The 22658-nt window shown below is 47.7% G+C and overlaps 1 protein-coding gene across 1 annotated transcript; it reads left to right on the plus strand.

The window, feature by feature from the left end:
- The first annotated feature begins 1212 nt into the window (after positions 1-1212).
- Positions 1213-21073, plus strand: SERPINB8 (serpin family B member 8). Its single transcript, XM_042910722.1, has 8 exons — positions 1213-1311; positions 4390-4548; positions 9556-9733; positions 11256-11393; positions 13154-13271; positions 14851-14993; positions 16360-16512; positions 18272-21073. The coding sequence occupies exons 3-8, from the start codon at positions 9566-9568 to the stop codon at positions 18674-18676; spliced, it is 1125 nt and encodes a 374-aa protein (XP_042766656.1). The 5' UTR covers positions 1213-1311; positions 4390-4548; positions 9556-9565; the 3' UTR covers positions 18677-21073.
- The last annotated feature ends 1585 nt before the right edge of the window (positions 21074-22658 follow it).

Below are 22658 nucleotides of genomic sequence, written 5' to 3' on the forward strand. Positions count from 1 at the left end.
GGCATTGGTGTGAGGTTAATTAATTATTTGCATTTTTTAAAAAAAGTCTAGTGTTCCAAATGTGCTGACTTTTTCTGTGATAAGTGGCTGTTACTAGTAAAACATCTAGGAAGTATTTTTTTTAAAAAACACTGCTGATTGACAGCTGCCTTTAGGTAAAGGCATGTTTTATCTATGAATGTGAAATCAACTGCTTTTGAGTGATCATTTTGAGAACATCTATTGGGATGTTTTTCCATTGATATCTGATTTTATTACTAAAATAATGTTAAAACTTTCAAATATGGGCACTTAAAAAAACTTGCAAATATAATTTGTGAACTTCGTAAAAATCTTCCCAAAAGAAAAGATTTGATGGGCTTCTACCTGTTCACATATTGAAAGTATAATGTTGCAAAATTTTGGTTTGCAAAAGCAAACGATTTTCAAGAGGATAAACAGATTTTTAACATTTAGACTTCAACCAGGAATTTGCACAGTTAGTATGTGAATGAAAACCAAGTGTCAAGGTTTAGTCAATACAAACAATGATGACTTGATCTATTTTAATCAACCCATTTCCTGAGAAGCATTTCCTTATGATAGCTATCAACCCCAATTTAGAAATAAACTGAACTTGGGGTGCTTAGTAGGTTAAGCACTGGGTTTCAGCTCAGGTCATGATCTCACAATCCCTGGGACTCTGTGCTGACAGCTCAGAGCCTAGAGCCTGCTTCAGATTCTAAAATTTCTTTTTTTAGTTTTTGAAATTTTTATGTTCTATAGCGTTTATGTTACTATTTAGCACATTGGCACATATGACTTCATATGGATACCAGAGACGCACGCTCAAAAACTCTCTTGATGGGTGTCCTACCGAAAAGGTTTGGAAACCACCGGCTTTAAGAACCTTTAACCTCTGGTCTTGCTTTTAGTCAATTTCCAAGGCGACGTCCCAAATTTGAAACTGCTCTTGGGCGCGCGCGCGAACACACACACACACACACACACACACACACACACACACCCACCCACCCACCACGAATACTGCGCCAACCAACCCAGGCGAACGAACCGAGCCTCAATCGAGGACGCGTTCTGCAAACACCTTCACCAGCCCCGGCGCCAGCCTCCCCCGCGAGGCCAAGTGCGCTCCGGCCCGGGCCCGAGGACCGCGGGGGAGGCTGGGGCTCCTCCCGCGGACAATACGCGGAGCCCTGCAATCCGGGTCGGCTCTGAGTCACCCGCCGGAAGCCTCGCCCGAGATCTCAGCGGCCGGGAAGCGCGCAGCCGGCCAGAGGAGCAGCCGCAGCAGGAGCAGGAACGGCCCAGGTACCGGGGCTGGGAGGCGCGCGCGGGGCCCCGGTCCCCCCCCCCGCCCCCCCCGGCGGGGGTCCCCCGACTGGAGCGCGGCGGCGCGGGACCCGGGCGGGGAGGGAGGGAGGCGGGCGGGCAGGAGAAGGGGGAGGAGAGGACGGGGGAGGGGGCGCTGCCGGCGCGGCCCGATCGCACCGGACGGCCGCGGGGTCGCCGCGTGGGGCGCTAAGGTGAGCGTCGGCGAGGCGGGCGGTGGCACCAGCGCGGGAGCGCGGCGCGCAGACGCGCCCGGGGTAGGAGGGGGTCCCCGGGGTGGGAGTGACTCCGGGCCGGCTGACGCCACCGCGCCGCGATTTGCCAGCAGGAGGGGGAGGCCGGTGCCCCAAGCCTGGGGTGCTGTTGCGGGAGAAGGCGAGGCGGGAGCCCCTGCGAGGGTGCGTGGGAACCGCCGCAGGGGTGCAGCAGGGACACCCGGGCGCCCGGGGCAGCCGGGCCTGGAGTTTCCTGGAGCCTGGGGCCAGCTCCGGGGAGGTGCTGGGTCAGCGCCACCTCCCGGGGGAATGCCTGCGGGCTCCGCGGTCCCTCCCGCCTCCTCTCTGCCTCCTCGCTCCTGCCGGGCTTCCCTCCTTCCTTCTTGTTTTCTGGTTTTCTGCCGTAGTCTTTGTCTTTCTTGTTATCTGTTTTTCTTCCATATTCTTTGTCTTTCTTTCTTCCACATCTTTCTTTTTCTATTAAAAATTTTTTAAATGTTTATTTATTTTTGAGAGAGAGAGAGGCAGAGGAGACAGGGGGAGACACAGTTCCAGTAGGCTCCAGGACCCCAGCTGTCAGCACAGAGCCCAACTGCGAGTCTGGAACCCAGGGACCTGTGAGATCATGACCTGAGCTGAAGTCTGAGGCTCAGCCAACTGAACCACCCAGGCGCCCCCTTTCACATCTTTCATCTGTTCTTTGGCTGCTTTTCCTCAACTTGAGAAAATGCTTCCTTGCCTGTTTCCACCTCATCTGCAGCCACAGTACTTAATTTAATGGACTCCCCACTTCCCAGGTGCTCCCCAGCTGCCCTTCCCACTCCTTGCCTCCCTCCCCTGTGCTGCCTTCCTGTCCTGTTTCCCTGGGCCCCCCAGTCACACCCTCCCAGGTCTCCCAGGGCATCCCTGACTGTTGTCGTCCTCCTGTCTGACTCCTTTTTCTACCTGCAAACGCTGGCAATTCTTAAAAACTGGGTGAGTTTCTTCTCCTATGCCTTCTCTGTATGTTCTAAGTAATTTCTTCCCATTCGCCTAGAATCTTGGGCGGTCTGAGCGCTGATGGCTCCAGTCTCTCGCTCTGGGACGTGTGCCCGTCTTCAGTATGGTGCGTTCCACACATCCGGCTCGGGATGGATCGCCTTTTTCATTCCATCTGGCTCCTCATACAAATTTCCGATGGTTCGTGGTTCCCCCTAAGCGTAAATTAGCTGCAAGTCTGTTAAAAGATAAACTGAGACGTATTAAAAAGTTACGTTTAGGGGTGCCTGGGTGGCTCAGACGGTTGAAGGTCCCACTCTTGATTTCGGTTCAAGTCGTGATCTCGTGTCGTGTGTTCAAGCCCCATGTCCGGCTCTACGCTGACATTGTGGAACATGCTTGGGGTTCTCTCTCCCTCTCTCTCTGCCCCTCCCCTGCTCCAGTATGTGCGTGCACCCTCTCTCTCTCTCTCTCTCTCTCTCTCTCTCAAAATAAGTAAATAAGCATTTTCTAAAAAAAAAAAAAAGTGTATTTGAGCAAGATTAATTTGGATGGGGCAGCATCCAATGTAGCAGGCGGAAAGGAGCTCTGAGGAGCTGTGCAAAAGCAAAGATTTATAAGCAGAAGGGATTGGGAACGAGGAAGTTACACGGGGAAGACGTATCGCAAAAGCCCCTTTCCCCTAGGGGATGGCAGGGGTCTGTCAGGTCGATGACCTCGCTGGAGGTGGTCAGGCAGCTCCCGACTGACTGGTTTAAGATTCCGATTCTGGGAGAGCCAGAATGTAATTAGGTTAAGTCTCTGGATCTGGGGCTGAGCATAAGCAACTCCACGTGGGGCCTGTGCTCTTGTTTCTAACCAGCCTGGGCGTAGGCCCTGACCCTTCCTGCTCCCTGTCCCTCGTATGATGAGTCACCCAGCCCGGCAATGCCACCTTCCGCTCTCTGGGGCTCGCGTTTCCTCGGTGGTTGGCAGCGGCTGGTCTGTGGCCGGGGTGGGCGGGCGGCTTCCCCAGGCTCAGCGGCGGGCCACTGCAGTTTCCTAAAACCCAGGGCACGCCTGTACGACATTCGTTGAAATACCATACCTGGCTTTTCCAGTGCAAACCTCTTGTCTCAGCACACCTTGCCTGTCACCCAAGACCCCCCTCCCTGGGCCCCACGTGCACGAACCGTGCACCTGCTGCCGTCTTTCCCCCAGCCAGCCCCACCCCCGGCTGCGGCCTCAGCGGTCACCGCCTCACAGAGACCCCTGCCCAGCCCCTTAGAGCCAGCTACTCCGCACCTTCTCCTGAGCTTCTAAAGAGAATTCATTCCGCTTCTCCGTGGGCTTCCTTACACTTTGTAAAATATCCGGTTTCAGAGCACACAGTTGGCTTGAGACCACACGTTTCTGTGTGTGTGTGTGTGTGTGTGTGTGTGTGTCTCTAGGGTGGGAGCTCCCAGTCAGGAATTATGGCATCTACTGCTCGTTCTCCTCTCTAAACCACATAAGGAAAGTTCTGCATAAATGCTGTTTGGCTCAATCCACTTTTGGACGTGTCTGTGGGGAGGTGGAGGGAGCGAGGGGATCACAGGCATTCAGGGTCCCTCCGGGCGGGGGGGGGGGGGGCGGGGAGAGCGACGCCTCGTACTTGCTGCCCAATCTGCTACTCTTACTGTGAGCCTTGAGGACAGTCTTTAATTGCCCTGACCCTGTTCATCAAAGAAAAACTAGCTTAATGCCGACTTATGTTACAACCTGGAAATCTTTCCACATTGTTGTGTTTTTGTGACACAACACTGAACTCCGTGGTGGCACTGGTACCCAGAGGTGTCGTTGCATGTTGTATTGAAATTCAGTCCTTTTCATGTTTATTGGGCAGGTTCCACTTTGGTTGAAGTCCAGCCCTCTCAAAGGCTTAATAGACACCTGAGGTTGGGGCACCGAGAGCCAGCGGGGGAAAGAATCATTCGGTTCTCCTGTTCCAGCTCCTGCCTCTTCACCGCTGTGACCTGGGACCCGCCCCGGAGGTGCTTTTGCGGTGAGTGTGCACCCAGTGAGTCATTGCTGTGGGGCAGACACTGATGGTGAATACTCTGCTAGTGACCAGCACCTGATGGCATGCAAGTGAAGGAAGAGGAAAGGTGCAAGAAACCAGAAGCAGGCATTTGCCATTAAGTGCAGTTAAAACATAAAGTTGGGATTGCTGTGATATCCCAGTTCACTCCTTTGCCTGTTCAGGCCGGACCACACACACGCATGCACACTCACCAACCTACACTTATGCTCAGGTAGGATCACATCCACATTCCTGTTTACCAAAGGCTCTCCTCCTTTGGGTCTCTTCAGTGCCACCTTCTTTGGCGGCCCAGTGCTGTGAAGGTCGCCTATCCCTTTGGCTTCTAGCTGTTTATTTTCTGAAAAGTCCTCAAATTTGAGGTGAGGGAAGGTGGGCCAGGAGTGGCCTGCAGGGAGGCTGGGCCCTGATCTGTTGTGGGACTCGCCTGCTGCAGACACGTCGGTTTCCCCAAGTCTGCAGCCCTGGGGTTCAAGCTGTGCAGCTGAAGGGTCTGGAGAGGCTTCCAGAGGAAGGAAGCTTTCACTTCTGTCCTCTAATGACCTGTTAAGTATAGCATACTGCCGTGCAAGCTGTGTTATTATTGTATTCTCTTGGTTGATGTTTTAAAAATGTCTTTCTTTTTTTTTTAATTTATTTAATTATTTTGAGAGAGAGAGAGAGAGAGAGAGAATCCCAAGCAGGCTCTGCACTGTCAGCACAGAGCCTCATGCAGGGTTGGAACTCACAAAATTGTGAGATCATGACCTGAGCTGAAATCAAGAGTTGGATGCCTAACCAACTGAGCTACCCAGGCACCCTGCTAATTCCATTTTTTAAATATTTATTTATTTTTGAGAGAGAGAGAGAGAAGAGAGAATGAACAGGGGAAGGGCAGACAAAGAGGGAGACACAGAATCCAAAGCAGGCTCCAGGTTCTGAGCAGTCAGCACAGTGCCTGACATGGGGCTCAAACTCATGAACTGTGAGATTATGATCTGAACTGAAGTCGGACACTTAACCAACTGAGCCACCCAGGAGCCCCTTGATAATTCCATTTTTAAAGGAATGCCTTCTAGGGATTGAGAAAGACTGAATGTCTTTAAACATTAAAGGGTTTAAAACAGGAAAGAGGCTTTTAAAAAATACAATAAAACCTTGGTTTGTGAGCATAATTCATTCTGGAAACATGCATGTAATCCAAAGCATTTGTATATCAAAGTGAATTTCCTCAGGAGAAATAACGGAAAGTCAGATGATTCATTGCACAACCCAAAAATATTCATATAAAAATTATTATAATGCTGTAATATAATATTAAACCATAAAGAGAATAGAAAATAGAAAGAAAAATGAACAAATTAACCTGCACTTACCTTTGAAAACCTACATGGCTGGTGTGAGGAAAGCAAGAGAAAGGAGGGTTATTGCGTAGGATGACTTTCAATAAACTCTTGCCATATACTGTATTTAACGTAACTGGCAATAAGGCAGCAGAGGAACGGGTCTGTATCTGCAGGCAGCGTGACCTAGAATGAAGGAAAGCATTCCTAAAGCTTGTATAGAAAAGCAAAGGACTGTCCATGGGTGCTTTGAAGTGACAAAAAATATACTAGTGCCTGTGGTGGGCACCTCCCAACTTCTGAGAAATCACTGATTTCTGCCAAATGCCGTTGCCTGAGCATGGGAGATGATCACCCAGAATCCTGCAGAGAGAGAGAGAGAGAGAGGAACCATTGGCTCAGTGTGATCATGTGACATTCAGCATCACGTACTACTCGAATTGCAAGACATCACTCATTTATCGAGTTGAAATGTACTGGAAATGTTTGCTCATCTTGCACAACACTCGCAGAACAAGTTCCTCCCAATCCAAGGTTTTACTGTATTTTTATCTCAACAGAGCAGGGAAACAATTTACAGTGACACATTGTTTAAAGTAAATGCTCTAAGGAAAGGGAGAGAGGTCAGGAAGGCAGGAAGGAATAAGCTGAGATGAAGGTCAAGGCTGGCTTGGTCAGGTTGGACTCAGATTTGGTGCCTCTGACTCAGAGTGTTCACCCAATGACTTGAGATTTACATTCATATTTTGTTTCCCTGCTTATGGGCTCTGTTGCTGGGTGCTTGCCACTCCCCCCAATTTCAAACCAGATATGGTCCATGGAAAATAGTGTGTCTTTTGGAGTCTTCCTGATTCAAAGTGAATTTTCTGTCTTCCCAGGAGCTCCTATTTTAGGTCAGATCATCCTAAACCCACCTTTAAAATGTGTTGAAATCCATCCAGTTGATCTGTGTCTTTCTCTCTCTCTCTTTCTCTCTCTGCCCCTCCCCTGCTCACACTCTGTCTCTCTCTGTCTCAAAAATAAATAAACGTTAAAAAAAATTTTAAAAAATGGGGGGCACCTGGGTGGCTCAGTTGGTTAAGCATCCGACTTCAGATCAGGTCATGATCTCACAGTTTGTGGGTTCGAGCCCCGCGTCAGGCTCTGTGCTGACAGCTCGGAGCCTGGAGCCTGCTTCTGATTCTGTGTCTCCCTCTCTCTCTGCCCCTCCCTCCTCATGCTCTGTCTCTATCTGTCTCTAAAAAATAAATAAATGTAAAAAAAAAATTTTTTTTTATTACAAAAAAAAGGGGGCACCTGGGTGGCTCAGTCGGTTGTGTCCGACTTTGGCTCAGGTCATGATCTCACGGTCCTTGAGTTCGAGCCCCGCATCAGGCTCTGTGCTGACAGCTCGGAGCCTGGAGCCTGCTTCTGATTCTGTGTCTCCCTCTCTCTCTGCCCCTCCCTCCTCATGCTCTGTCTCTATCTGTCTCTAAAAAATAAATAAATGTAAAAAAAAAATTTTTTTTTATTACAAAAAAAAGGGGGCACCTGGGTGGCTCAGTCGGTTGTGTCCGACTTTGGCTCAGGTCATGATCTCACGGTCCTTGAGTTCGAGCCCCGCATCAGGCTCTGTGCTGACAGCTCGGAGCCTGGAGCCTGCTTCTGATTCTGTGTCTCCCTCTCTCTCTGCCCCTCCCTCCTCATGCTCTGTCTCTATCTGTCTCTAAAAAATAAATAAATGTAAAAAAAAAATTTTTTTTTATTACAAAAAAAAGGGGGCACCTGGGTGGCTCAGTCGGTTGTGTCCGACTTTGGCTCAGGTCATGATCTCACGGTCCTTGAGTTCGAGCCCCGCATCAGGCTCTGTGCTGACAGCTCGGAGCCTGGAGCCTGCTTCTGATTCTGTGTCTCCCTCTCTCTCTGCCCCTCCCTCCTCATGCTCTGTCTCTATCTGTCTCTAAAAAATAAATAAATGTAAAAAAAAATTTTTTTTAATTAAAAAAAAGGGGGCACCTGGGTGGCTCAGTCGGTTGTGTCCGACTTTGGCTCAGGTCATGATCTCACGGTCCGTGAGTTCAAGCCCCGCATCGGGCTCTGTGCTGACGGCTCAGAGCCTGGAGCCTCTTCAGATTCTGTGTCTTTCTCTCTGCCCCTCCCCTGCTCACACTCTGTCTCTCTCTGTCTCTCAAAAATAAATAAACGTTAAAAAAAAAATAGAAAGAAATCCATCCAGTTGATTTCACACAACATGGTGACAGAAATGTATTTATTTACAAAGATTTATTTATTTTTATTTTTTAAAATGTATTCTGATGGAGAGAGAGAGAGAGAGGGAGAGGCAGCGAGAGAGGGAGAGAATCCCAGTAGGGCTCCATGCTGTCAGCGCAAAGCCCTGCACGGGGCTTGAACTCACAAACTGTGAGATCGTGACCTGAGCCGAAATCCAGAGTCAAAGGCTTCACTGACTGAGCCCCCCAGGCTCCTACCAAGACTTATTTATAACAGAACACTGTTTATAGATTATATAGAGAGGCCAAACTGAGGGAGAACTTGCAAGCAGTGAGGGGTTTGTGTAATGATGAATTCAGGCTCTGGGTTGAGATCGCAGGTTCCGACCCAGATTCCTTGATGACCGTCTGTGGGATCTGGAAGAGGCTCATGGTCCTCGCCCAGGCTCCCTGTCTCTAGGGTGGGTCAACTGTGGTGACCTCATGTATTGTTGTGGGGATTAAGAGATTCCCGTAAAACCTGAGAACCTGGCACTGAGACGCATTGGCCTTTGTGACACGAAGGGAGGGAGTCGTCAGGTCCCGAAGGGACTCTGAGCCCCTGCAGTGGTCCTGTTGCTGAGGGTGGCATTCATCCTCCAGCCCTGCGACTGGCTGCTTTGTGAATAAACCAGGGTATTAGTTTCTTATTAATACTGTAACGCCTTACCCTAAATTTACTGCCTGAACACAGTAAAATTTATTATTTTACAGCTCTAGAGGTCACAAGTCCATAATAGGCCTACAGAGGGCCGCCTGGGTGACTCAGTCGGTTAAGTGTCTGAGTCCTGATTTCGGCTCAGGTCATGATCTCACGGGTTGGTGAGATGGGGCCCGCGTTGGGCTCTTTGCTGACAGCGTGGAGCCTACTCGGGAGTCTCTCTCCCTCTCTGTGCCCCTCCTGGCTTGTGCTTTCACGCTCTAAACAGACAGACAGACAGGCATAAGAAATTACATCAATATAGGTCCGCAGAGCTTCATGTTTTCCTGGAGGCTCTAGGGCAGAATTGTTTCCTGGCCTCTTGCAGCTCCTACAGGCTGCCTGCATTCCATGCTCCGTGGCCTCGTGTCCTTTCTGGCCTTTGCTTCTGTTGTGTCATCTCCTTCTCTGGCTCTCACCTCCTGCCTTCCTCTTGTAAAGGCCCTGTAGTTACACCGAGCCCCCCTGGATAATGCAGGAAATCCCCCCATCTCACGATCCTTGGTTCAGTCCATCACATCTGCAAGGTCCCTAATGCCATGGAAGATGCCGAAGGGCTGGGAGATTCCATGTGGATGGCTGTGGGGGCGTGGATATTCTGCTGACCACACCCAGTGGCCTCTGACGGGCACTTGTGACTAGATGACCTAACAGTGGGCTTGGCTGATGTGCCTCCCTGTTGTGCTTTTTTTTGGTGCAGACCTTTCCTGATGGATGATCTCTGTGAAGCCAATGGCAGTTTTGCCATCAACTTATTAAAAATGTTGGGTAAAGAGGACAGCTCACGAAATGTGTTCTGCTCCCCACTGAGCATCTCGTCTGCCCTGGCCATGGTCTTCATGGGGGCCAAAGGAAACACTGCCACCCAGATGTCCCAGGTATGCCTGCCTGTCGCAGAGGAAGAGCGGTGGGCTGCTTCTTTGCTTCCTGATGCTTTCTTCATACCTCACCACAGCGGATCACCACCAGTGTGGCTGGTCGGTGGCGAGGGGCACCGTGGTGAGGGAAAGAGAGCAGACATGGGCAGAAATAGGAATTATTTTTAAGACCCACCGTCTACCCTTAGCGTTTACAGGAGAAATCAAGTCATTATGTCATTTGCACTGGATAGAGGCATCAATATGTTACAGCAAACTTTGATAAGTAGGATAAGCTACAATTCTGTCCCACAAGAAGTCCGAGGATTTCAACTTTGTTATATTTTAAATTTTTTCTAATGTTCTGTATCAGATTGAATTGTAGCCATGTGAATCAACTTTCTGTTACATGGGTTCTTTCTAAAAGTGTATGATTGTGTGTGCACAAGTGCAAGATGAAAGTAACACAAACATGGAACACAAACATGGACGTCTGCCTCCGGAAGTTTTTAGAGGGAATATAGAATCTGATTGGTCTGAACTGGGTTCTGTGGGATCTGCGCTGCAAACCAAGTAGTGGCAAACACTTGAGGGGAATAGTCTTTAACCTCTTTGTACCTTACGTTTCTTCGACAACCTTGTGAGTGTCCCAGAACATTGCCAATGCACACCGCTTTCCCATTAATAGCAGGGGTGCGCGGGTGCCCTCTGGAAGTGCTCACTGGAGGAGGGGGGCTTTGGACCCGGGCCCTTGGGAGACAGAGGAACGACTTGACTTGGAAGTCACAGTCTGGTCTGGAGAACTTCTGTGCAGTTGCTGATGAAGTATTTTCTGTTGATTTCTGCTCATTCTTGTATTCCCTGGGTCGTGCTGGATTCATTCCAGCTATCTATTTGTTCTGTTCTGATTCCCTCCTGAGTTATCATACCTGCCTTTCTTATTTATTTTTTTTTATTAAAAAAATTTCTTCTTTAATGTTTGTTTATTTTTGAGAGAGAGAGACAGAGCGTGAGCAGGGGAGGTACAGAGAGAGAGGGAGACACAGAATCCGAAGCAGGCTCCAGGCTCTGGGCTGTCAGCATAGAGTCCAACGTGGGGCTCGAATTCACGAACCTTGAGATCATGACCGGAGCCAAAGTCGGAGGGTTAACTGACTGAGCCCCCCAGGTCCCCATCACACCCACGTTTCTAAGTGGAGAAATCTACCAGGGCAGTGGGTCACACCTAGGGCCGATTTTGCCTTCCAGCGGATCTTCACCACTGTCTGGGCAGCTTGGTTGTCCTAAATGAGAGGTGCTACTGACATCTAGTGGGTAGAGGCCAGAAATGCTGCAAAATACCTTACACAGAACAGCAACCAAGTATCTGGCCCCAAAAGTCAGTAGTGCCCAGGTGAAAAAGGACTGTGTGAGATTAAATCAAACTCCTTTCAAGGTAGGATCCTTTGTGATTTTCAGTGCAGGCGTTTGTGTGGAGATTGCTCTTTGGGGGACCAAGATGGCGGCAGTGTTACAAGTTTGTGCCCTTGTTTTCTCTTACCAGGCTCTTTGTTTGAACGGAAGTGGAGATGTTCACCAAAGTTTCCAGGCACTTCTCACGGAGGTGAACAAATCTGGCACTCAGTACGTGCTCAAAACTGCCAACAGACTGTTTGGAGAGAAGACGTGTGACTTCTTTCCAGTAAGTTGTACTTGCACATCGATGTTAAAGAAATTGAAAATAAAATAGAAACTATGAAAGAACAGAGATAAAGTATAATTCTCTTGCCTTATAAATGTGCTCAGAATTGTACTTCTGTAATTGTAATTTTGAATTTTATGTTTGCCTCTGAACTATGTCCATTTTAAAGTTGTTCTTGATAGATTCCTTCCGGATGTCAAACTCAGTATGTCCATCCTCCTGCATCCAGACCTGCTTCTCCCCATTGACTCCTCTCTTCAGTGACCACACTGTCTTGTGTGCCTACACAGCTATCCCCAGTCTCACCTCTGGTTGTTAGGCTGTCCCCTGGTCTCTCAAGGCCTCTTACATTTGTCCCCTCTTCTGAATCACCACCACCACTGCCTGGGTGCAGACTCTCACTGTATCTTCTGCACCATTATTTTAATTCTTCCCTATGGAACTCTCCCAAGTCCTACCGGGTTCTTCCACATTCCTGACAGAGTAGTCTTTCTCAAATGAAAATTGGTTCATAAAACAGGTTTTTAAATCCGTGTGGTGCCTATTTTCTGAAGCATATAATTCCCAAGTTCCTTAGTCCAGTAAAAGCCTGCCATAATGCGGTAAGTGAGGTCCAAAAAATTATGCCGCGCACCGTGCAGATTGATGCTACCGCAGATTAATGAAGTGATCTAGGCAAACCTGGCCATCTTACTGGCTGGCAGTTCCACGGATTCTTCTGTGAGACTCAAATACCTCCCTGCCCTGGCTGCTGTTGGGTGCTACCCCACGGAAGTTGCCTGCTCTGGACTTGAGTATCATTGGAGAGAATTCTGGGTCTTCTAGGACAAGCACTGATGATCCCAGGAATCTCCTAGTTGGTGTTCATTGTTGAATGTTGGCCTGATCTTTGAGTATTGTCGTTGGGGAATACTGGGGACACAGGGAGCCGCCTTCCCCTTTCCTCAGTTGCTTGGCTTCTCTTTCTCTCTACGTTTTCTTTCTTCTGTAGAAGCTAAAATATTTGAGAACAGGAGATGGGCGGAGGATGGGAGCCAATTGCAGGCACATTATATCTGAAACCAAGTTTTTGTGAGGTGAGTTATCTTTGGGTTTTCATGTACTGGGTACAGGCTCTTCCTGAGCTGACCTTACCTTACATTTCAAGGCTCAGCCCTTGGCACTGTTGTCCCTAATCCCCACCTCCCTACCCCCACAGCCCCACGGTGATCTAGACCTGACATCTAGACCTGACATCTAGACTATCCCAGTCCGGGAGGACCCAAAGATTTCAGGATGATCTGGTTCCACCATGGAGCCTCCCAGTCATTCACAAATTTCAGACATTGTGGTTGGTGCTGGTGATACGAAAACGAGCCAAAGAAAGTTAGAGTGCCTGGCAGACAGACAGATGATCAAACAGGAAGTCAGTGTGGAGCTGGAGTGTCCGACTGGGACTCTCACGGCGGTTCTGTGCATGCCTACCGCCATCCGTGTTCTCGAAGCGTTTGTAACCGTCTGTGTGTGGATGTGGTTTCTCCCAGACGACTGCGAGCCGCCTCAGGTCCGATGTCTTGTCTTTCCCCTGATGTCCGCCAGCTGGCACAGGGTGAGGCGCGGAGCCCGTGGTCCACACATTTTTGTCAGCTGCGTGAACGAGTCTTAAGATGCAGGACGGCCCGTGCAGGAATTTATGCTGGAAATATGCTAAGAGGAAAAAATGCGTTCGCACTCGTGGGCACTTTGCTGAACAGGGTGAACGCGGTGTCCTGTGTTTGCAGGCCTTTAGGGAGTCCTGCGAGAAGTTCTACCAGGCACAACTGGAGGAGTTGTCCTTCGCAGAGGACACCGAAGAATGCAGGAGACACATAAACGACTGGGTGACAGAAAAGACCGAAGGTGAGCGATTTTCACCGCAGTGCACCTGGCATTTTGCAGGAAAGAGAGCCGAGATTGGCGGGGTTGTGGCCTCCGTGGTGTTGCCCCGCCTCTCCCTCCCCCTGGGGGCCCCGCAACCAGTGACCTTCTTGTGTGTGTTTGCCAGATTTTCAGGCCGGCAATGCAATTCTGATAGTTTTCTTGGGTTTATGAGATCACGAAGTGGTGATTGCTAAAAAATACGTGAACCTAGTGTAAGGATCTCAGACCTTCTCCCCGCTGGACTGTGCTGGAAAATTTCCGAAAATTGCTTCCTCCTTGGGGCCCCGTTAACCTTCCTTCTGGGGAGGGGGAGACCCTTGCCTTGCCCTGAGGGTAGAGTGACATTCAGTGTAGGTGGCAGCTGAGATAGGGCAACGTTTCACGTGATCTCCCTGTGGTAGTGAGCATAGCTCGTTTTTTCTGCAGTCCTCCCCTCCCTGGCTGAGGTGGCTGTGGCTGAGTTTGCTTTCAGAGCGCGACCTTTTCCCACTTTACTGCAGACTCTGGAGGTGCAGTCCCCACGGAGCCCGCAGAGCTCTGAGTACAGAGCTCAGTCTTTCTGGTGTGTGCCCAGTGCATGTGAGGCAGCAGCCGTGATTACACTGAAAGCCAATGAAATAATGACCGTCGGAAGGGCAGAGCGTTTCACATTTTCCTACGTTGTATGTGCAGTGGTCTCTTGCTCTCCAGTTGATCCAGCAGTAATGGGTCACGAGGGGAAGCTGGAAGGTTCTCCATATACTACTCTCACTACACCACTCACTTCCTCTTCGTCACATTGACCATCAATATGTTTCCCCCAAATACCAGAGCCAGAGGGGGCATTGGGGTTCACTTTGTCCCTGGTCTCATTGGATAACTCAGTTTGGGCCCCTGTATTGCACCCCTTAATTCCTTTACCCCATGCATGCCTTCAGGAAGACTGCTTCCACCCATTTTCAGGTCTGTATTCCTTCATCCTTTGGAAGCTTCTCCCCACCTAAATGAGATTTGAAGGTTGGCGTAGAGCAGTGATTCTCAGAATCAGCCCCTGGGTACCATCTGCCAAGGGCTGAAGATACTTGGGTTGTTACAGTTGGGTTAATGCTATCTGGCTTAACATCCTACAATGCACAGGACACTCCCCACCACAAAGAATTATCTGGCTTTACATGCTAGTAGCGGCATGGTTGAAAAATTATGGCGCCATGGCTGGGAAGCTTACCGTTAGACTCAAGACTCTTGGGTTATTTTCTCAGCTCAGCCACTTGCCACCTATGGGTCCTTGGCACAAATGTCAGGCAAATGCTCTGGCCTGAATTTCTCTATCTATAATGTGAGGGTAAAACGATAGTTGACCTGCCTGCTTCAAGATTGTTGTTTAAGGACAAGCAATACCCTGTGTATGTGCACAGCACTGCAATGCATCGCCCTGTTCCTCAGGTGGCCAGGAAGACAGGATTCCAGCCTGGCTGTCAACCAAGCCAGGCTTCGTATGTCAAGAGGATTGTGGGAAACAATGTTTATTCCCCTCCCCTCTCCCCCAAATAGCAATCAAGTTCTCTCGTATTCTTTGCAGGTAAGATTTCAGAGATACTGGCTCCTGGGACAGTTGACCGACTGACGAAGCTGGTTCTCGTGAATGCCATCTATTTCAAAGGAAAGTGGAACGAGCAGTTTGACAGAAAGCTCACAAGGGGAATGCCCTTTAAAACCAACCAGGTAGGGAAATATATTTTCAGGTGTACTACGACTTAAAATACTGTGCTGGGAAAGATTGTGATTGAATGGAAAAAAATAATGTAGTTCATAGTATATTTCTGAATGAATTTCATGCCCCCTTGTATCTTTTATTGGACAGGGAAAGAGAAAAGCTGAAATCATTTTTATATTGACAGTTTTGTGTTTGTTTGCTTCCTTTGTCAGACTGATTCTTCTGTCTTGGGTCATATTAATTTGGATTGAAAGAAAATTTCTTCTGACCCTTGGAGTTATGTTTGTATTGTACCATCACCGTCTCTATTTACATAGACACCTTCTTGCAATATCAGTGAGAACTATGCCTGTGTGTTGCCTTATAAGTCAGAGCCATATAATTCCGAACACAAGAAAAAAAGAGTGTTAGCAGATGTTCAGGCTAATTTTGTCTTTGTTATTTTTTTGGACCTTCTTAAAAAGAAAAATCGTATATGTTTACGGTGTGTGAGACGATTTTGATATACGCATTATAGTGAAAGAAGTGCCACAGTCAAGCTAAGTAACATACACTTTCCTCACATGGTTACCGTATTATTTTTGTGATGAGAGCGCCTGAAATCTACTCTCTTAGCAAATTTCCAGCATTCCCTACGGTATTATTAACTGCAGCCATCATGCTGGACATCAGATCTTCAGACTGAAAGCCTAACTTAAGAAATTTTTTTGGCCGTATTCCCTTTTGAGCCTGATAATGTCTGGCTGTCAGGAGCAATTAGCTGAAAACTTGATGTGCATCAACTTGGTGATAGCACATTGCACACAGATTTGAAAGTCTGGAATACGTTTGATGCGAGCTTTAGAAGAGGTGGACACTGAAACTCTTGTCAAGGTCCCTCTCCAAGAAAACCAAAGCCATAAAGCCAATTATATAAGTGAGCAACTTTCCAGAATAAAAATATAACTCTCTGTGGCCTCTACGTCTTTTCTAACCACATCCTTCAACCCCCAAACCTGAATATTAGTTAATCCTCCCCTTAACTTGGATAAATAATTCTTAATTATAAGGTCACTGGGAGTGCTCCTCTAATGCATCTTCCCAGACGAGAAAAACACGGCTTCTTCCAAAAATAACGTAGGGTTTTATGTTTCTCTCTCTCTATTTGCCAATTTTATCCTCTCTCGCCTGGTAATATTTGACCTGCTGGGACAATAGCGTGTTGTATTCAATACTAATATGTAATAAAGAAGATCTTCCATCTATCAGCATAATGCACAGAAATCATAATCCTGTTATACGTACCTAGGGGTTCTGCAAATTAGATTTCCCTTATTTTGGTAAGCTGTGCTCCTTTTTTTCAGTAGTCGGATTTAAGTTTCCTATTTTCATTAGGAGAAAAAGACCGTGCAGATGATGTTTAAGCAAGCTAAATTTAGAATGGGCTATGTGGACGAGGTGCCCATGCAGGTCCTGGAGCTGCCCTACGCGGGGAAGGAGATGTGCCTGGTCGTTCTGCTGCCAGATGACAACACGGATCTCGCCGTGGTAAGGAAGCCCTTGCCAGTGGGCCTGAGGGTCCGTGCAGGCAGCCGGCACTCATGTCTTTATGTCCGTCGACCAGATAGCTTTTGAGGAATTTCCAGTGTAGGGTTATGAGGAGTGGCCGAACATCATCTCAGGTCTTGGGTGGACATGTGTTGGCATTTCTGTTGAGTATCTACCTAGGAATGGAATGGTTGGTGAGGACACATTCTGATGAAGCTAAGAAGAGAGAGTTCCAGAAGAGCCCTGTTCTCTATTCTGAAGGGAGGGGCTGGTTGAGGTGTCCATAATTTTTTTTTAATTTTTTAAATTAATGTTTTTTATTAGAGGGAGAGAGAGTGCAAGCAGGGGAGAGGGGCAGAGGGAGAGAGAGAGAATCTCGAGCAGACTCTGGGCTTAGCGCAGAGCCCAGAGCGGAGCTCGATACCACAGCCCTGGGATCATGACCTGAGCCGAAACCACGAGTCGGATGCTCAACTGACTGAGCCACCCAGGCGCCCCGGAGGTCCCAATAATTACTGAACAAAAGTACTAGAAAAGGAGGAGGATTGATCTGGGCAGTGTTTCTCAAACATTGATGTGCATAGGAATCTCCTGGGGATCTTGCTAAAATGCAGATTTTGACTCAGGGGGGGTATGGCCTGAGATTTTGCATTTCTAACAAGATTCCTGATGTCTCCGATGCTGCTGGTCAAGGGCCGCACTTTGAGTAGCAAGCGTCTCAAGGACCGGCGAAGAATTTCCCTTGGCCGGGAGGAGAGGGACGTCTTCCCATGAGAGAAAAGGAACACAGTTCAGGATGGGAGAAAGTCAATTTGTAAGGAGGTGCGGGACCAGTCGTGAGCGTGTTATCTAGCTCTCCGGGGCTGGGGAAAGGCTTCCTTTCTAACACTTGCTGATTCCCGTGGCGTCCGTCACGGATGAGATCTGTCGTGGCCGCGTAAGAAGAAAATTAGGAGAGTCTGGGAAACAGAGCTGATGTCCAAACAGCCATCACTGGAGAGGGGTACTCACCTGGGCTCCAGGTGGTGAAGAGAAGGGGGACAAGCTCCGCCCACCTCCGCTGCCAGGCCCACGTGGAGATGCCAGGGCCCAGCCCCGCTGCACACACAGCCAGGGACCAACACCACAGAGGAAACCCTGCAGCCAGCCAGTCTCGCTCTCTTCTCCTCTGTTTCTTTTTTCATCGTGGACAAACAGAATGAGTGATGAGGCTGGAGGTTTGGAAACGAACCCCAGGGCAGGCAAGAAGACAAACACGAATGCCAGAAGCAACGGTCTTGTTGAATTCTCCGTTTCTGCGCTCCCCTTCCCCAGAAGCCACATCTCCCTTCCTGTTCAGATCGTCCCCGGTTTCCCCCTCTTTGACCCGTCAGAGTTCCGACCCAAGCTCTGTCTCTTTTTTGTCCAACTGTCTCTCTCATTCACAGTAGTGTGCATCGCACGAGTACAATCGATTGGTCATGAGAGCTTTCTAAATGAAAAATATTTGAAGTGAGTTTAGTACGGATAGTTAAAAAAACCCCACACACCTCCCCTGTTTCAAGTGTTTCTTTTTTTGTTTTAGCTGTTTTCCTCTTACATCCATAGAACAGGGAAAAAGATGAGAATTTGAGGGGAAATCTTGGTGTGTTTACAAGAGGAAAATGTCCGTCGATTGTCTTGGGCCAGAACTCATGGCATCGGGGAGGGGAACTGAGTGGGGACGTGGGCACCAGGCTGTTGTGTTTACATTTGAAGATTTGACTCCTCATTATTTCAGGTGGAAGAAACACTTACATACGAGAAGTTCAGAGCCTGGACAAATCCAGAAAAGATGACTGAGGAAAAAGTTCAGGTTTTCCTTCCCCGATTGAAGCTGGCAGAGAGTTACGACTTGGAGTCTTTTCTTCGAGGTTTAGGTATGACCGATGCGTTTGAGGAAGCCAAGGCAGACTTTTCGGGAATGTCAGCAAAGAAGAATGTGCCTGTGTCCAAGGTCGCGCACAAGTGCTTCGTAGAGGTCAATGAGGAGGGCACAGAGGCGGCCGCGGCCACGGCCGTGGTCAGGAATGCCCGGTGCTGCAGAATCGAACCAAGATTTTGTGCAGACCACCCTTTCCTTTTCTTCATCATGCACCACGGCACCAACAGCATCTTGTTCTGCGGCCGCTTCTCTTCTCCGTAAGGAGGGGCGGTTCCCGTGTGCACACTTCTTCCCTTCTGCCCACCTGGCTTTAACGCAGATTCCTTGTGACCCAATTGGTAAGGTGCTTTGAATGCCAAAATAAAGTGCGTGCACCCGGGAAGTGTGTGAACGTTCTTACCGAATATTCCCCAGGCACTGGGAAAACTGAGGCATCAGGTGTGTGACATTTGGGGATGAGAAGGCCATGCTTATTCTGGAGGGTTCGGGGAGCTCCTCTGCCTCAGTGACTCTGCCCACATCTGCTTATCGGAGGATGGCCCGCTCCTCTCAGTCTGCTCTCGCTGTTTGTGGGTGTTAAGGATTCCCAAACCAGCCCTCCGTACGCTTTCCCGTCCTTCAGTGACCTCGAAGCTCTGCCCACCTTCGCTGCCGGGCCCACGTGGAGATGCCAGGGCCCAGCCCCGCTGCACACACAGCCAGGGACCAACACCACAGGGGAAACCCTGCAGCCAGCCAGTCTCAGATAAGCAGCCGAGATGAAGTGTCTCTCCCCCAACGTCTCACGGACCGCCCTGCGTATCTCACGTCTCACACAGTCCCTCACGAAGGCAACACCTTCAGATCTTCTTGCCATAACCCTTCAGGCCTGAGCTTGGAGGCAGAGCTCTGACTGTGCCGTGTGGTCCTCTCCGTTCTGAAGCACCGTCCCCGCCTCTCCCTGCCCCGCAGGGACCTTCGCAGGAAGCACCTGCCAGGAGCAGAGTCCCTCTAGTTCATCACCTGTGCTCACATGTGTCTCCAGCCCATCTAGCTTACAAACGGGCCTCCCTGCAGTATTCTTTTGACTCAGAAAATAAATTTGTATTATGGTAGCAATTTGGAAGCTGTTGAAAAGTCCCAAAGAAAACTGGAGTCACCCATAATCAGCACTGTTAAATCAGCACTGTTAAATCACGATGAGTGACATATATCCTTCCCTATTCTGTGTATGCAAATGCAAGTTTAGAAACGTGTTAGCACCAGTTAATCATATACTTTGGTAGCTGTTCCTACCCTTACTTGGTATAAACTTTCCTCAAGATAATTTTGTCATCAATTTCATGTGTCCTATTCTAAGGCTCTATTTTCTTCTATTGGATCTGCTTTTAGACAATTTAGATAACCGAAATGATTTATGTTGTATACCGTACTCTTATGTGAACATACTAAATATTTGCTCACATCCCTCATATTTTAAAAGAAATGTTCCTAAAAAGTACTGTCAAGATAAAAGTTGGGCACATCTTGAGACTTCTTCCAAATTAGTCTCCAGAATGCCGTAAGGATTTATAACCCCCCGTTCATTACCATTTACACTACCACTAGCTGTGGATGGCCATTTTCTCTTCCTTTTTTTTTTTAATGATTGGTTATTCCTGACTTCTGTTTTGGATTCACAGTTCACAGTTACTGTAATATGAACCATCCATATTATAGTTCTTACTTAACGATTCATCAAGCTAGAATATGTTCTCTGTTAGGTCACATTCATTTTAGGGGCTATACTTTCCAAAGAAGACTTGGTCGAAAGTTAATCCACGGGACTAGAAGGCCTGCATCTTTTGGTTTTAATCTCATTTCCACCTCTAATTTAAAAGAATCTGCAATCTTTATTGAGGTACAATTTACACAGAAAAAACTTTACATATTTACAATGTACAGGTTGATAGGTTTTGACACATGTAGGTACCCATGAAACCGAACCAGTGAACAAATGGCCAGGTACCAGGCCAGGGGAGGCCTGTCGGGCAGTCCTCTAAGGTCTCCACACTGACAGTCCCTATGACTGGGCCAGGAGGTGACTTAGGGAGACTCGCCAACTTTTACCCAGACCTCCTTGCTTTCCAAATAAAGCAGAGTAGGGGTCAGGTTGAGATCCTTCTGTCCCCAGAGGGGACAGAAGCAGGATGTCAAGGTCAGAGGTCAGTGGCCTCAAATCTCTGGGCAGGGGTTAGCTTGGGAGTTCTCTCTAGTAAAGTGGAAATGTTCTATACAGCTGATGTTCCATATAGCTGAAACCCGGCCCAGATGGGGTCTCAAAACTGCAAAGGTCCTCGGAGGGCCCCTCTGTGTCCCAAGCATAACACCCAGGAACTAACATGAAAAGTGATGATGAGAACAGGATCCAACTCCATAGAGTTGTTGAGAGAACTTACTGGGCATGTAAAGAGGTTGGAACCACGCCTGGCATAGTATACTGGACACAGCATATAATTGGTGACTCATTATTAGACAAGTCTCACTTGCATTTTTGTGCATCTAAAAAGCAATAATGAGAAATGTAGTTAATTTTGCACTAAAAAATATAGTGTTCTCAGTAATAATAATTAATTCGAGATAAGTAAGGCTGTTACAATGAAAATTAAGAAATGCTAGAGAGGGGCGCCTGGGTGGCTCAGTCAGTTGAGCATCTGACTTCGGCTCCGGTCATGATATTGCTGTCGGTGAGTTCGAGCCCCGTGTCAGGTTCTGTGCTGATAGCTCAGAGTCTGGAGCCTACTTCCCTCTCTCTCTGCCCCTCCCATGCTCGTGCTCTCTTTTCTCTCTCTCTCTCTCTCTTTCTCTCTCTCTCAAAAATAAATAAATATTTTAAAAAATGCTATAGAAAGTCATCAGAGATGACCAAAAGAAATGGAGAGATTTCGTACCATGAATAGAAAGACCTTGAGTTGAAAAGTCATCAGTTTTCCCTCACTTGTCCTGTGGATGTAATGTGATTCTAATCCAAATTACAGCAATGTTTTCTGTGGAACTTGACGAGTACATTGAAAGATTTATATGAATAAGCAAAGGGCCAAAAATACCCAGCATCCTCCTGCAGAAAAAGATCAAGTTGCAGAGCACCGCTGTACCAGATATTGTAGCTTATGATAAAGTTTTAATAATTCGGTGTGGTGTTTACACGGGGATAGACAAACAGATTAAAGGTACAGAATAGAGCTCAAAAGCATATTCACATATGAAAATGGAAATGGGATAGAACTGGCATTAGAGGGCAATAGGGAAATGCCAACCCAAGATAATGTGCTGGGACAACTTCCTTATATAAAAGAAAACAAAATTGATTACTGAGTGATTAAATACCAAAATATGAAAACCAAATTTTGTAAGCTTTTCAAGAAAATGCAGCAGAGTATTTTATGACTCTCAGGAAGGGATAGATTTCTTAAACAATACACAAAAGCAATAATTAAGGCAAACAACTGACAAAATCAGCTACATTAAAACATGTACTTTAGGGGCACCGGGGTGGTTCAATCGGTTAAGCATCCGACTCTTGATCTAAGTTGAGGTCTTGATCTCACGGTCGTGGGTTCAAGCCCCTCACTGGGTTCCACTAGGTGTGAAGCCTACTTAAAAAAATGTACTTTAAAATACATCGTAAAGATTATAAAAACATAGGCTCAAACCAGGAGATGATAGTGTAACACATTTAAAAGATATTAAAAGCGAAATATCCAAAAACAAAATACTTTCATGAAAGAATCTAAGAAAATGGTAAGCCAATGGAAAAATGGGTAAAGACTTGAAGAGCTAAGTCACAAAGGAGAAAACAGAAAAGGTCAATAAACATATGAAAAGATGCTCAATGTCATTAATGAAAGCAAATTAAAATAGGAATTAGAGGTCAGAGGGAGGTGGGGACATGGAGGAAAGGCAGAGACATGCAATGTTTTTGGTTTTGAAGATGGAGGAAAGGGGACCGAGCCAAAGAATGTAGATGGAGAAGCTGAAGAAGACAGGGAAATGGATTCTGCCCTAGAGCCTCCAGAGAGGAGCATAGCCCCACGGGTACCCTGGTTCTAGCCCACTGAGACCTACCTGCCTTGGACTTCCGACCAGCGAAACCGTGACATAGTGAATTCGTGTTTCAGATCTTGCAGTTTGTAATAATTTATCACAGTATCAGCAAGAAATCAATAAAGTATTCAATACTGTTGCTTTTCTTTTGCAAATGACAGAAACACATTTCTGTCTAACT

Source organism: Panthera leo, chromosome D3 (assembly GCF_018350215.1).
Source record: "Panthera leo isolate Ple1 chromosome D3, P.leo_Ple1_pat1.1, whole genome shotgun sequence".
In the NCBI taxonomy this organism is placed as follows: Eukaryota; Metazoa; Chordata; class Mammalia; order Carnivora; family Felidae; genus Panthera; species Panthera leo.

What these genes read in the sequence shown, in the direction of transcription:
- SERPINB8 (XM_042910722.1), top strand. Translation starts at nt 9,566, where the DNA reads ATGGATGATCTCTGTGAAGCCAATGGCAGTTTTGCCATCAACTTATTA. An exon ending in GGTGACAGAAAAGACCGAAG is followed by an intron (nt 13,272 to 14,850) that starts GTGAGCGATTTT and finishes TATTCTTTGCAG; the next exon opens with GTAAGATTTCAGAGATACTG. An exon ending in ACAACACGGATCTCGCCGTG is followed by an intron (nt 16,513 to 18,271) that starts GTAAGGAAGCCC and finishes TCATTATTTCAG; the next exon opens with GTGGAAGAAACACTTACATA.